At 40.8% G+C, this 15,425-nt stretch overlaps 1 protein-coding gene across 4 annotated transcripts in view; it reads left to right on the top strand.

Moving 5' to 3' along the window:
- The window catches only part of LOC138596689 (neurobeachin-like), a 214,709-nt gene that overhangs the window by 133,777 nt on the left and 65,507 nt on the right, over positions 1 to 15,425 (top strand). For 3 of the 4 annotated variants that reach the window (XM_069667989.1, XM_069667987.1, XM_069667988.1), the window contains 2 exons: positions 3,762 to 3,886; positions 12,709 to 12,855. In XM_069667989.1, the coding sequence (XP_069524090.1) occupies positions 3,762 to 3,886; positions 12,709 to 12,855 (272 nt within the window). Of the gene's footprint in view, positions 1 to 3,761; positions 3,887 to 12,708; positions 12,856 to 13,228; positions 13,262 to 15,425 lie in introns of all 4 variants that reach the window. The other variant, XM_069667990.1, reaches the window with a different exon arrangement.

The raw sequence follows: 15,425 nt of genomic DNA, 5'->3' as shown, positions 1-15,425 counted from the left end.
ATATTTGCCTTTGAAAGCAGATCGGTTGCTTGATTTTGGGGACTTTGTGTACAAGTTTTTATTTTATTTGCAAATGTGACGCTACAAGGCTACTGCATGAATTCATATTTAGCACTCTTATAGCTGATTATGCACCGTAACATTTTGTTGTAATTTATGTTTTAACAATGCAGGTTTTTGAAGTTTATTCTTTAACTCAAACAGTGTTATTGTTCTGAGAATAATCATAGAAAATATGTGAAAACAAACCCAGATCTCTGCCGTCCTGACAAAGCACTAAGAATACATCACCCTCTAATCCAATATGAGCCCCTCTCAGCTGTCAAGAATATCTCTGTTATAGAATGATTTTATAGTTTCCTATAAAACTGTTATCAATCCATTTATTTTTATTTTTCTCTCCCCATCTTATTTTGAATCATGCCTGCCAGCTCTCCCTTTATAAACACAACACGTTCCCTGTGGACTGCTGTGTTTGATCTGGCGAGTCAAAAAACCCTCTACAGTGGCTCCTCGAGGAAAGGTGCTTTAAATACCTATTTGAGAGAGAGAGAGGAGAATAGACGATAGTCCTCGCACACATTTATCCTGCTGCACTTAGCAAGTCTGAAAGCATCCATAAATAATGGTGCTCCTGTTTCCTGTAGGTTATCAGTGCAGGAAAATTAGCTTTTAAAATGCGGTTTGAAATCCATTTGGGTGATTGATGGGTGACAGGACTAATAAATTTTGCCAGTTTCTAGGAGGCCGGCTCACAGCCATTCTTTATGGTTGTCATGAAGCCAGACACATTTGATGTGGAAAGAAAGGAGGTCTGGTGCGAACTCTGCTTAATAAAGAAAGCTATCGCATTGACAATTTGTTGTTGTTACACTGACAATGCAGACGTCCTGCTTTCTATTAATTATTCTGAAACAAGAAGTGTGTTTTCAAGACTGCACCACTGAGAAGTGCAGGGGTCGGACTGAATGTTGGCCTGGATTGTTTGGATCTATTACACAGCAGAAATGTGTGCATTTTATCGCCAAGTATGTTTTTACCGTATGGTTTTGAGTCTCTATGTGAGTGAGGATAGCACTGATTTTAACGGAACATTAACTCAACACACTTCATGCTCTTTCTTTATTTCCTTCCATGCTTTGAAAGATATAATCTCAATTAAAGATCTCGGTTTCGTTCTCTTTGGCGGCACCTATGGAGATAAACGGTAATTGCAGGAGCACACTTCCCAGATATCCAGACAGCGTTGCATGTGTGATGTCCACGGTTGTAACTATTTTTAGATTTTGCCTTCATCTGAGCATCGAATTTGTTTCTTTTTCTTTGGATTTTCACTTATTTTTTAAGTTGTATGCTTAGTCATCCATCTTTTCTTTGTTTGTTCAGCCATAGTAGATTACTGTTTACTTGCAACACTTGCAGAGACCGGAAAAGCAGCCGCTTAGCTCCGCCTACCCTCTCTGGCAGACCAACCACTGCTGGGTGATGGAAACCGCGTCACTAACTGGGCGCCGCTTGTGATTTTTTCCGCTGAAGTCGCCACAGACACCCAGTCTGTAATACTGCTGATGCACAGGCTTTCATCAGTCTAATCACAGTTGTGTTACATTCATCATTCGGCGATAGATAGTGACTTAACAGACATTTATTTAAATAGAAATCTTCAAGATTATTACTTTCAGACTTGGTGGTGCTTTTTGCTGGCTCCCTTGTTTTAAAGCTGAGCCGCTCCCAGCTGTAGATATCCATCAGGAGTTCAATCCTTTGTAGAGCTCTTTGGACCACCCTGAGAGAGGAGGTTCTTCAGCACAGTCCTCATCCAGTCTAGAATATCACAGGTCCGGCTCAAACAGCAGAATACCACATTCAAACTGAAACCATCTGCACAGGGAAGAACTCGGGGAAACGCTGGCATCTGACTCATTAATGAGTCATAATAACTTGAGGTTTTGGTTTGTTGCTCTTTTGATTGCTGTAAAGATTAATGAAGGTATTTTGGCTTAAACTAAAGTTGTACTCAAATGAGCGTCCTTAAGCAGGCCAAATAAAATGCATCACATGCAGTTAATACTGTTGTAAGGAAATCTTCAAAGTGGCGGATTTATCCCCCACCGGCATCTGCTGTCTGTTTGCACTAAGAATTAGGGGACATAATCTGCAGCCGTAATCGCCCAGTTGCCGTCAGTGGATTTACATTTTTCACACTGTGTAATCTCGCATTTACAATATCATTTACGTGGGTTTCTCCTTTCAACCCACTGACATCTCTCTTTTCCTCAGTTAAGCTTTGAGGGAGATTGACAGGGGACAAGCTCAAGGCGTTCAGCGTTGCTTTGCATGGGGGGGGGGGGGGGGGGGGGGGGGGGGGGGGCTCTTGATACTTTGTGCATACAATGAGCGCGCGCACACACACACATACACTCAATTTTGATTGATACTTAACTGAAACTGAGCTCTTGTTGCTGTCAGAGCTCAGCTAAGTCTCCTGAGCCTCTTGATTTTTTGACATTTGTAGATATTATATACACGGAGCAGGCAGGCGGCATTTTGTGATGTGATCCCCTGTAACACTTTAATCTGTTTAGACTGCTTCAATTCTGTGGCAGGGAAAGGGGCAGAAATCATACAATGCAATAGACGGCTGCCTGCCAAGGTCTGACTGTACCCTTCATGTACTGAAAAACCTCTTCTTGGATTTGGACACACAGTACCAGGTCTGAGGTTTTCTGTGTAGCTTTATGTGACACTGTGTTGCGTTTTACAATATAAAGATCAGGTTCAGGCTAATTTTAGCTCAGAGCTTAAACATTTCAGAGTGATGCTTCATTTCTTTACACTTGACTGAAATTTAAATAAAAAAGAACCTCTTGCCCGGCTGGTGTAATCACCCCTTAGCTGTCACGTGCACACTACATTTTGAATCATCGCTATTATTGTCGTTTCACTCTTCCCCGTTATGGTTAAATTAAAGTTGTTCTTGCTGCATTTCCCTCTCCAGGAAACACGAAGGCTTTGAAACAGCTCCAGCTAGTGCACAGCCTGAACAGCAGCACTTAGTAACCTAATGCTAGTCCTGGTGCTTAATGGTTTGCATTAGCTGCAAGCAATAAAATTATCCCAGGTCCTCACTAATGTTGGAATAATCATTTACAAAGATGGTTACCACATGCTGGAACTGTTTTCTTCTTTTTCTCTTTTTTTACGACCCTAATTCGCTGTTATTAATAATGAATAAAAATGCAATTTTCTGTCGGCTTGCTCCAGGGCTCTGGGAATCATTTCAATGAATATTTCAGCACATTATTTTAATCATGGCTCCACATATGCAGGGAGGGGGCTTGTTTTATAGGCTCATGCCTCAACCGCCCCGAGACCCTGATCATTAAACCCCACGCTGTCTGCGTAGAGGTTCCTACCTTTGATTTACAAGACTTGTTAAAAAACATTGTAAAGACGGAGGCAAGCTGTGCCATTTATACTTGTAATTTGATGCTGTATTTGTTAATGGGAGTGCCTGTGATTTATGTGTGCAGCCGCTGCTGCTGCTCCCTGCTGTTCTGATGCTATAGGGTTTAGCTGTGCTAACATTAGCGGACCTCTGCAGAGCATGCCACGAGTCAGCCCAATAAATCTGCTATCTGTGGGCTGATTTTTCCTCCTCATGATGTTTTCCCCTGATAAGGAAGTGGCTTCTGTAATTAGACCATCGCTGAGGGTCCTTTGCTCCATCTAACCTACCTGTCTGCTTGTCTCCTTCACAGTCAGCTGCACGACTTCTGGCGTCTCGACTACTGGGAAGATGACCTGCGGCGGAGGCGGAGATTCGTCAGAAACCCATATGGCTCCACCCATTTAGATGTCACATGCAAGTCACTGCAGGAGTATGGTGAGTCTATCCTCTCTTTGTGGCATATTTAAAATGCATCAGAGTCAGGGAGCAGAAACTTAAGATATTTATTTTCTCCATGTCAAATCTAGAATATCCATATTCCCATTACAGCATAATAGAGAAAGCATTAAAGGGGCACTAACGTCAGCCCGTGCTTGTCCTTACAGTTTAGCATTCTGCTGAGGAGAAGTTAAGTGTCATTTTTATAGGAAACATATTTATGAGTCGTGTAAATTGAACATGACACATCCATTTTATTGCACTTTTTATTTCCATCACAACACATACTCAAGAACTAATTGGATCTCTGCCTTTATTGTGCCGTCTCTTTGCCTGAAACTTTCCTGATTGACCCGGGCAGTGTTGTAGTGTTGCCCACCATCTTGTGTCAATTTTGCCTTATGTCATGCAACAGCAACTTTTAAAGGAAGGCAGCTCAGTACTATTAAACACCCTTGGCCCTTCTGTCCCGCCTGTAATTGAAGAGCAGAGCAGAACTATTAACAGCACCAGGGTGAATGTATTGATTTTGAAATTAATGGAGTAAGCACCTTTTACTTTATAGAAAATAGAAAACAGGCGTTGCGTTATGGTGATGTAGCCTTTGAAACGACTGTAGGCGTACAGCAACACAAGCATGAAGATCACAGTGTTCGCTGACCTCTTGCTGTCTCCGTGTTGAACTACTGAAGCGAACCGTTGGCTGGGTTCAGGATGTCATCTGGCTGCTTTCAGCTCAGCTCTGCCACGGCTGCTGTATGAAGACCATGGCAGCTCCGGAGATAAACACATGCCAGCTGCTGCCTCGGCTGCAGGTGGTCTATATGAGACACACATGCAATAATTGCACCGTCTGCTTTCAAGTTTGTTGTGGTTCCATTATTATTTTTAGTTATGAGCTAATTTTGTGGGCTTTTGGTGATGTGTTGATACTGCAGAGGGGAGGACTCAAGGAAACAAATGTTGTAATATTGGCTCTTTTAACCTGCTGAGAAAGATTAAAGGCTTTTGTCATCTGCAAATAAACTGTTGAATTGCATTAGCTCTACATACCAGTAAATACGAGCACACCTGTTAAACATCTAAAACATCAATACAAAATAGAAACTACTCCTGCAGCATAATCCACCCAGCTGTTAATCCATATTTCACATAAACAATCCTGACCCGCTGCTAACTTGTGAGCATGATAAGCTCTGACTGAAAGGAGCCGTAACTTTGAAATGGATATCCTCATATTTACATGGGTTCCACACTTTTAGGTGTTTATTGTTCACAGTGAAAAATGAATGACATTTTTAAAAAGGTCGCCTCTGAAATGGGCCGTTCAGAACAGCTGCAGGTTTCTACGTAGAACCTTGCTTTCACTGAAATCATCATTCACCGTCATTCACCTCAGGCTGCCTTCTTGCACGAGCTTGTAGTCAAGTCGTTGTCAAGATTTCAACTTACCATTCCAATACCTCCTGGAGATCCTGGCTCGTACATATAAGGCCAAATAACTGATCCTAGAGCAGCCATCTTTTTTACAACTTTGGAGTGACACTGCAGTTCGGCCGCTCCCCCAGATGGGATCACACAAGTGGGGGAGTGCTTCAAATTAGCACCCCATTCAGACCGAAAAACATGGCGAAAGAGTGATTCAGAGTTGGAGAGTCTGTTGGACAGGTAGGTGCCTCAAACCAGGTACGACAAGCTAACCAGCGGTTAGCATGCCAGTGCAACTGTAGCCGGCGGCTAGCATGCTAGTGCAAAGGTAACCGGCGGTTAGCATGCAAGCGCAGCAGTAGCCGGCAGTTAGCATGCTAGTGCAAAGGTAACCGGCGGTTAGCATGCTAGTGCACAGGTAACCGGCGGTTAGCATGCAAGCGCAAAGGGCGTGTTGGCACACGAGAGAGTGAGAGTGAGCTTCTAGTGACGAGGAGCCCAGGAGGAGGGGCCCAGTTTGAATGTGTTGTTGACAAAATGCAAAGAAAACATCTTACTTATTATACCTTTTAAATTAAAATATGTAAACAATTTTTAAAACGAAACAAACTTCATCAGCGGGATTCAAAAACACATTAGAATAATAGAAAATTGATCGCATAGCTAAAATATGTCCCCTTTAGAACCTTTTAAGTAATGTTTTATGTGTGTTTTTTTTCTTACACATCATTGTTATGATTTTATAATTTATAATACAGATACATTCAGTCATGTATCACTGTCCTTTGCATCCTCTTAAAGGAGCAACCCCCAACGTGTTCAAGCCTGGAGACAATTAAATTAAGTCACTAAAAGTATATATATATATATTGAAATATCAGTTAAACGTGTAAGGCTAATTCCTACTACAATGATCAATTTCTGAGGATAATTTTTTTTGTAGAAATCCTGTTATTGCCTGTTAAAAAGGCGTGGAGAGGATTTTACTATAGGCATCTTAAAGCAGTTGCATCCGTATCCATTGCTCTGTCTCCTTCATTAGTGTCCTAAAGACTACAAATATCCTGTTATTTAGTTTATCAGATCACCAGCTTTCAAACTATCTGTTGAGTTTCTGTCGTCTGACATTAATGCCCCAGTGTAGTTGACTGAAGACTTGTTGAAGTCCTGCTGGCATGCGGTGGTTTTAATGAGTGGAATAATGTATAAACTTGTCAAGTGAAAGGGATCGCCTGCGGTCGGATGGCCCGCTTGCTCTGCTCGAGAGGTGAGCTGTACTTTCAGGCTTTTTCCAGCAGGCTTTGATGTGGTTGCACAGCGGAGGCCAGGTTTTGTTATGAGTTAAAATGAGAAGGTTCTTTTGTTCTTTTTGCACAGCTTCAATAGCTTTTGTTGGCGGTGACAGTTGGCAGTTTTTGTTTTAAATGTGCTCTGACAGTTTGTGTTGTTTTTTTTTCACATTTGTAATGAATATTCACTTTAATTAGCATGGTATTAAAGATAGGACCTGTCTTTAGCAGATAACCCTGCTGCACAGGCTCAGAGGTTGGATATCCATTAGTAATAACATCCAGACTTTGTTTCCTCGGTTTGACAGGGTCTCTATAGAAGTTTTTAGTGGGTTGCCGGCTGCATAGGCTCCAGGGTAGAAAAACAAAGAGGCTTGTTTGAGTTGGCCCTGGAGAGTCATTATTAAAGCTTTAAAATCCGGGACTATCGCAGAACCAGTCGGTTGTCCAAATTGAATACACCGTTTCTGTTTTGACAGCAAGATATAACAATTTATGCTCAGCGACCATCTTGAGTTTGAAGAGGGCAAACTTCCACTGTTGTGTTCACAGTAAACGTCAGTCTTACGAGCTCACTGGGGGGAAATGAAAGTGAGCAGGGAAGTTTATTTTTCACAGAAACACTTTAGCGAATGAGTTGCCTGCTTTTTGACAGCATCTAAGAGCCTCCCAAATTTACCAAAAATGTTCTCTGCTCTTTCATATATTGCCCTGTTATATATGATAATTATATCAACATTTTTCTATCAGGCACTGTCTCTTTTGCATTAGCCCATACACTTTGTGTTTTATTTTTTCATTTATATTTTAGTAGTGTTTTTTGCATTTCTCTAATTTGTGCTGGATTTTTGGAGTTATCTGGCACAGTCATTCCTTCAGGATTAATAAAGTTCTTTCTTATCTTATCTTGATAAATTGGATTATTTATTGTGTTTATTTATAGTTTAGTGCTTCTTCCCAGAATCATCGCCTGCACAGTTAAAAACAGACATTAGCTCACCCTCTGAGAATGATTTCTCGCCACTTTCTTCCCGAACTTTTGTTTAAGAACAAGTTGATGAATTGTCAAATCGAGTGCATCATGTGTTTAACCTTCGTAATCACTTTTGTGCAACGTGCATGTCCGGGTGTGTGAGAGTGTGCACATTCATGAACGTGTGTGATGGGAGGTTAAACTCTGCCTTAAACTCTGCCTCGTTGTCTATTAGCACCATTGACAGCTTAGCCAGCACATTCTGTCTCTGCCCTGCGCCTGTAATAACCTGCCCTGTTACAGCCCACTATCAGAGTATATTGTAAGGTGATTGGAATTGGGCAAGCATGAAATGGAAGTCACGTTAATATTGATCCAAGTGTTTAACGGGGTGTTTTACCTCCGGGTGTCCTTGCTGTCTCATTTTCAGGTGAGCAGCCTCTCTCCGAGCTGATTGCCCCGGGCCGAGATCTTTACAGCTCTTTACTGCGGCAGAGGCAGCAGCCTCATGATGTGATTTTAACCCTCTCCAGCTTTATAGCGCAGATATTAAACTGTGACAAAGGACATTAGGGCAAATACTAACATGCAAATCCTCAGGTCCACACGTGAGAATTATCAGGCACTGCCGTGAATGTTTTGATCGCGAGAAAATGAGGTTGTTTGTAACCTCTGGCAGCACAGTAGACACGCACCACACGTCCCAGGATATTGAATAAAGCTCATCCCAAGAGGAAGCGTCTGCACCGTATAAACTCCCCTACATCAAAGTGATAATATTTACTTTTACAGTCTCAAAACACATACGCTGCAGAACGGATGGCTTGCATCACAGGAAGTATGAAGCTGTCATTTTTTCCCCCTCATTTCATCTTTCAGTGCAGAGTAAATAAAAGTGAAGAGACAGAGGGCAGAATTGCATCTCCTCCGCCGTAATGCAATCCCATGGACTGGACTTTTTCTCTGCATGTGGAATGTGGAGCCCGTGGAGAGGGAGCGTAGGAGGGCAGGATCTGAAGCAGATAGAGGCTGGGAAACGGAAGAGATATATTTACACATTCTATAGAGCTCACGTTAGGGACGTTTGAATGGCTGCACAAAACACTAATGTGCATTATGAGATAGTGAAGTAAATAAGCTAAGGAACCGAGGCTTATACTAATGCATGTTATCTACAGAGACCTGACAGAACGAGACATTAAACAGAATAATTTCTGCAAAGGCTCAGGAGTTGGTCTGTGTTTATAAAGGATTTCAGATAGCTGTGTGTCTTCAGCTCCGTCCAAAATGTTCATTTGTCCTTTCTTTGCTGCTCAAACCTCCTCATGAAAACCTTGAAGCACGAGCAGCTCCAGGTATTTTGTGTTTTATTTATAGTCGTGTATATTGAATTACTCAAAGCATTTGTGAAACAGCCCCCCCTTACACGTTAGTATAAACTTAAGTGAAACATGATGTTGTGGATTTCTTTTTTGAGGAGTGGCAGTGAAGTGTGTTTGAGCCGGGGTGTATAATACATAGGAGACTCACGCTGGCTCTGCTGAGGCCATAAAAATGAAAGGCCAGTGCCACAAAACTCTCCAGCGTTGCAGTATACATGAAACATGGAGCCTTGGCAACAGAATTATAGTTAATTCAACAGTCGTTTTAAAGGCCTTTAACTCTTATCTGCTCCTTACTGAATAGTTAAACTACTGTGCATTGAATTATTTCCATCGTGGGAGCCTGAATGTAAGATTATAACGTTTATTTGAGTCGGGCTTTAGCTTGTTCACTACTGATCACAATTGCTTGAATTGAAAAAATATTTTGTATGACTTATAAGAAACATAAAATAATGTTGCTCTTAAAAGACACAAACGTTTCTCTCTGGAAAACTATCAAATTGCCCCCTGCTTCTTCAATGACATGATGTCTGTGAAGTCTCATAAGTGTCAACCAAGCATTATAAATACATTTTTAAAATAAAAACAAAGCTTTTGCTCGAATTACGTCAGTGAAATAGTTTAATATATTTCCGAGAAACTCGGGACCATGGATCCTTGTTGAACTCCAGCTGGCAGGTCTTCATCAGCCTCCAACGGCGTTACAAAAGCTCTGCAATGCACTTTACGGAGTGTAATTAGTGCACTCTGAAGCAGTTTCAACTCAGTGATTGAACAAGAGGACCCGTGAGACCGGTGATAGGTGGCTTCTCCTGGCTGTGGCCATGAAGGGCAGGAGAGTCAACATGAAATGAAACTGCTGGGAGACGTTGGGAAGTCAGTGGTTGTGGCTTTTGATAGACCGCGCGCTTCGAAAGGTTAATTAGTTAGATGCTAGTTAATGTAGCATCATGAGTGACACACTAGACCTTTCTTTTAAAATGTTTATTAATTTTATGAAGTTACTGTGTTTTTGAAAATGCACTTTTAATATGATTAGAGAGTAAGTATTTGCAAACTACATCCTTAATAGTAAACGTAAATTGCAATTAATACCTTTCTTACAGTGTAAACACAACTTAAGAAATTAGAGAAGTAGATAGTATAAAAAGTAGAAGTCATAGCAGAACAGATTCTGAAGATCAGTTCAGCATCCCATTACCTATTCCATCATGCCATTAAAGGGGACATATTTTAGCTATGCAATCAATTTTCTATTATTGTAATGTGTTATTGAATCACGTTAGTAAAGTTTGTTTCGTTTTAAAAATTGTATACATATTTTAATTTAATTATTTTTCGGAGCCTCTCCTTCCTCCTGAAACCAACAAGCTGTTTTGCCATTCAAAGGTCAGACCTTAGCCACGATTGGCTGACAGGATTTGGAGAGACCACGTATCCCCTCCCCCCCGCGTGGGATCGCACATGTGGGGGAGGGGCTACGTGGTCTCTCCAAATCCTGCGGCCGCCCAGCACTGTCACTCCAAAGTTGTTGAAAACACGGCTGCTCTAGGATCGGTTGTTCGGCCTTATATGTACGAGCCATGAACGCCAGGAGGTATCGGAATGCTAAGTTGAGATCTTGACAACGGCCCGACGGCAAGAAGGCAGCCTGAGGTGAATGACGGTGAATGACGGTGAATGCTGATTGGTCAATGTCAGCGAAAGCAAGGCTCTTCGTAGAAACCTGCAGCTGTTCTGAACGGCCCATTTCAGAGGCGACCTTTTTAAAAATGCGATTCTGGCAAAACACGGAATTATGCAGTTTTCACTTTTTCACTGTGAACAATAAACACCTAAAAATGTGAAACTTAGGCAATGAGGATATCCATTTAAAAGCTACGGCCCCCTTTAAATAAGATTATGAAAGTTGCATTCAAGAATGAGAACATAAAAATATCTCCTCCAGCCTGCAGCTGTCTCTTCTTCTTTTTCATATTCAGACACTCAGAGGGTCTTTCTTGTTGTTTTGCCCTTTAGTGGTCAAAGGTGAACACATGACAACGTTTCTAATGAGTCTGCCTCAACACGACTGCACAGCAATCTTCTAACAGTGAAAAATGGTGACCACTTCTCACAGACACTCTTTCCGTGTAAGAACGTCTCCGAGTCAATGGGCTATCACTCACGAGAAGATCACTCCTCATGTCAGCACATTTTCTCCTTCATGTCATAGCTCTTCATTTCTCCTTATTTATAACCACATTATTTTCTCTGTGAGTCAATTGCATTGTGGGTAAAGCAGATTCCTTACCCTACATTCTGCCCTGCCCCCCCGGCAGTTGTTGGTCATTTGTGTGTAGAAATCAGCACAGTTTATTTGGTCTACTCAACCCTATACAGAGTTGCCAGTCAGAACATCAGCATGTCCGCTGAGCTTTCCCTCATTTACTTTCAGCATAATGATGGTTTACAGAATTACAGTTTTAAGTTTCACTCATTCTGCTTTGATCTCTGACCGCTGGCTGCCTTTTGCCTTTAACATTACACAGAATTCATTTCCGAAAGGCACAGACTTCTTCCCTCCGTCTGATGAAAGCACTCCAGATATGAGACAGAGCAGGAAGCAGACTTTTTTCTCAGTAGCAGTGTTGACAACAGTCAAATGTGACCTCTTCAAGACAAGGTACATGTTCCTCAGGGGAGAGAGAGGCGAATTAAGAACTGTGCTGAAAGGAAACATGTCAGACGGGTGTCAGCCACCTCCCATTTCTTGATATGTGTTCTTCCTTTCACACACGCAACTTTTTCCTCTATTTCCTACGTTGGACTTCGCATAGACAAATTCACATAAGTGTTGTGAGCAGCCGTGTGGCAGGCACATGTTGGAGATGGGCTGATTCAAGCTGGTACATGTGTTGTGAGACCTCTTTGTTTTGCAGGATGTATGAACACGTCTTTGTCAATGAGCGTGCTCTGCTATAGCCATATGATGAAATACTGGTGTAAGCAGCCTCCTAATTGTACTGTCTGTTCAGTCTCACTCTTGTCAGGCCTCCAAAAGCTCCAAATGAAATCTCTAATCGACTACGAGCTCGAGATGTATCCCCCCGACTCAGCTGTTGGTCTTTCAAGCTACAGATAGTGATTCATTGTTGACCTTGTCTAAAAATAAAAGCTGAAACACCTCTGATGTTCAACCACGTGTAATGTATTCACTGAACGAGTGTGTACTCTGACACTCTTTCATATGCTACGGCAAGTACATTAGTGAGCATCTCAGATCAGGTTCATCCTGCATGTACTGTGTGTTTTTCATGCAGACATTCTTCTGCAGAGAAGTTTATTGCTTTTTATATATTTGACTCAATGTTGTGCATTTTAATTGTTCAAATAAACCGATTGTTTGAATTATATGTGCACAAACTTGATTAGAATAAAGCTGTAAAGCTCATACTAAGAGGGTAAGATGTATAAATGTGATGCTGTTCTACTTAAATATTTTTTTACTGTATCGATATTATCAGTATTTTTAAAGGAAAACATTTCTATGTTCTCACACTTAGTTAATTAGTTTGTGTGTGTGTGTGTGTTTCTGGGATATATGCAGAGGTCATCAATGCTTTTTCAGAGATGTGTGGATGTTTTTTCTTAGTTTTTTTTCTTTTCATGCTCTTGTATTTTCTCATAATTTTTTTATTTCATATTCTAATATTTTATTGTACAATATTTAGTGCTTTCTCTTCCTCATTTATCTCTTGACAGACACAGACGAGGACGAGGTGGTCAAGTCCAAGCCGGTCTTCCGCACTCAAACTGTGACCAGCCAGAACCCCGAGACAGAGCTGCTGCTGGAGGGAGACGATGATGCCGTCAGCCTGCTGCAGGAGAAGGAGATGGACAACCTGGGTGGTAAGTCAGCACACCAGCACCTCCATTAACCCCAAGTCAACATCTCCTCTGCTGCAGCATCAGTCTTTTATCTGTCTTCCTTCTAATAGCGGGCATAGCAACAGTGTACATGATTAAAATCAGTGTATCCGATGAAGAGTTGGGATCAATGTAGGGGCTTTAAATGATCATTTTATTGCATCAGTACAGCTGAACGAGGTAAGTTTGAGATATTTGGCTTTAGAATTATTTAATGTTTAATAGCTCCTTTTTGCTCCTCAGTCAAATTATTTTCCCCTTTGCTCTGATCTGGACATCTTTGATGAGGTTTGACAGCGAGGACTTGTTTTGCTCTGATAAGTGTCCCTCTCTGTTTTCTTTTGGATCTCCTCAGCACCCTTCCTTCCTCGTGTGTTTATCTCCAAAGGCAAGTCATCTAAAGTAAAACTGACACCGGAAAGATGATCAATTCAGATATGTCGCAACTCTTATATAAAACTTGACCAATCACTGATTTACGCTGACTTGTTGATAGTTTTTAACTTTACTGTCATCTGACCCAGTAATGTACCCTGAAAGGTTTGCTGACATCATTTAAAATCAGTGGTGACTGAGACACTGTGTCTAATTCGTTAAGCTTCTATTATACTCACTTAAACACTAACAGACCGTCGTTGTTTCATGGATATTCTGCAGTCCAGTCTGCTGTTGGTTACCATTTAATAAGGCCATCCTTAAATATTGTAGTCAGAGTGTTCTTGGTCTCTGATAAGTAAGTCTTCAGTCTTCTTACAAGATCTTGTGATGATACTGATGAAACCTTTTTAAAAACTACTAAGTGAAAATGTTTGAAATTAAAAATTTAATAAGCAACAGCAGAATTGTATTAATCTGTATCAAAATCCTGCATAATACTAACACACACATCTTAATCAATATTGTAACTTAATCAAACAACAGACTCTTTGGTGGTTAGAAAATGTTCAAAGTTAATCAAACTCTGTATTAATGTATTTTTCTTGTAAATATAATATATTCTATCAGGCATCTGAAATTACAGCAATTCACTTTCCTTATTTTAAATGAATAAAATGTATTTTATTTATAACTTCAAAGATCTTGCCAAAAAAATTAAATTTAGAGGGGACATATTTTAGCTCTGCAATTAATTCTCTTTTATTCTAATGTGTTTTTGAATCACGTTGGTAAAGTTTGTTCCGCTTTAAAAATTGTATACATATTTTAATTTAATTATTTTTCGGAGCCTCTCCTTCCTCCTGAAATGAACAAGCCATTTTGCGATTCAAAGGATAGACCTTAGCCACGATTGGCTGACAGTATTTGGAGTGACCGTCTAGCCCCTCCCCCATGTGTGTGATCCCATGTGGGGGAGCGGCCGCACAGCACTGTCACTCCAAAGTTGTAGAAAACATGGCTGCTCTAGGATCAGTTATTCGGCCTTATATGTACGAGCCAGAACGACGGTGAATGAAGATTGGTCAATTTCAGTGAAAGCAAGGTTCCACGTAGAAACCTGCAGCTGTTCTGAACGGCCCATTTCAGTTTTCACTTTTTCACTGTAAACAATAAACACCCCAAAAATGTGAAACCCATGCAAATATGAGGATATCCATTTCAAAGATACGGCCCCTTTAGATGAGTTAATCACTTAATTACTTAATTATCCTGCAGTCAGACTAACATTCGTTCTGTCTACACTGAACAATCATTAAAAGATGAATTTGCTCCTAACAGCTAAGGAAAGATGAATTAAATTTATTGTCTCAATTAATCTTTTATTCATTTGTACACACACACACACACACACACACACACACACACACACACACACACACCACTTTAATACCTCAGTCTGTAGTGCAGCTTACTGGCAAGGTGATTGTTGCCCAAAGATGCTGTAATGTAACCGGCATCACGCTCTGTGTGTGAGCCAAACTATCCAGCCAACCCCTGGCTGCTGTACAACAAACTGGCATGGCTCTGAGAGGTAAGTTATCCAGAGTTCACTCGACTTTTGAGGGTGGATCAAGAATGCTGCGCTGCGTTCTCCTCCATAAAGCCAAATCTTCACTTAACACTTCATGCAATACGCTGCGCCTTTAAATAAGCAGATTCTGTTACTGGTTTGATGCTTTAATGACTCGGGTTTTTTAGTACAATATAAAGTAAATACTTAGCTCTGGCAGCTATCATCTATTACGAAAACATCTCTTATATTCCAATGATAATAAAGCACATGAAGGTTTCTCCTCTAATGGTAAGAAGTGTGGCCCGTTGTAAGTGAATCTCGCTCTCAGGCCGACACGTTTAAAAAATGTTTCAGTGATGTAAAATGTTAAACATTTTCATGTTTTCATAGAATTAGCTTATTTTTGCTAGATGGTACTTAATAATAACAAAACTGAACATGAAGATTGGAGGGTGTTCTTGTTTTTGTAATGACATTGTATTAATAATCTTAAGTTGTGGATTTAGTTTCTACTGTCTGCATTATTCACATTTTATAAAGCATCCTGGTGTCACAGGTTTTACTAAACCTGTAGGCTCTGTGCTGCCTCTGAAGCATGTTA

This window comes from Semicossyphus pulcher, unplaced genomic scaffold (assembly GCF_022749685.1).
Source record: "Semicossyphus pulcher isolate SPU_LCO1_2020_fin unplaced genomic scaffold, fSemPul1.0.p SCAF_19, whole genome shotgun sequence".
Taxonomy (NCBI): Eukaryota; Metazoa; Chordata; class Actinopteri; order Labriformes; family Labridae; genus Semicossyphus; species Semicossyphus pulcher.
This window is presented reverse-complemented; position numbering and strand designations above follow the sequence as displayed.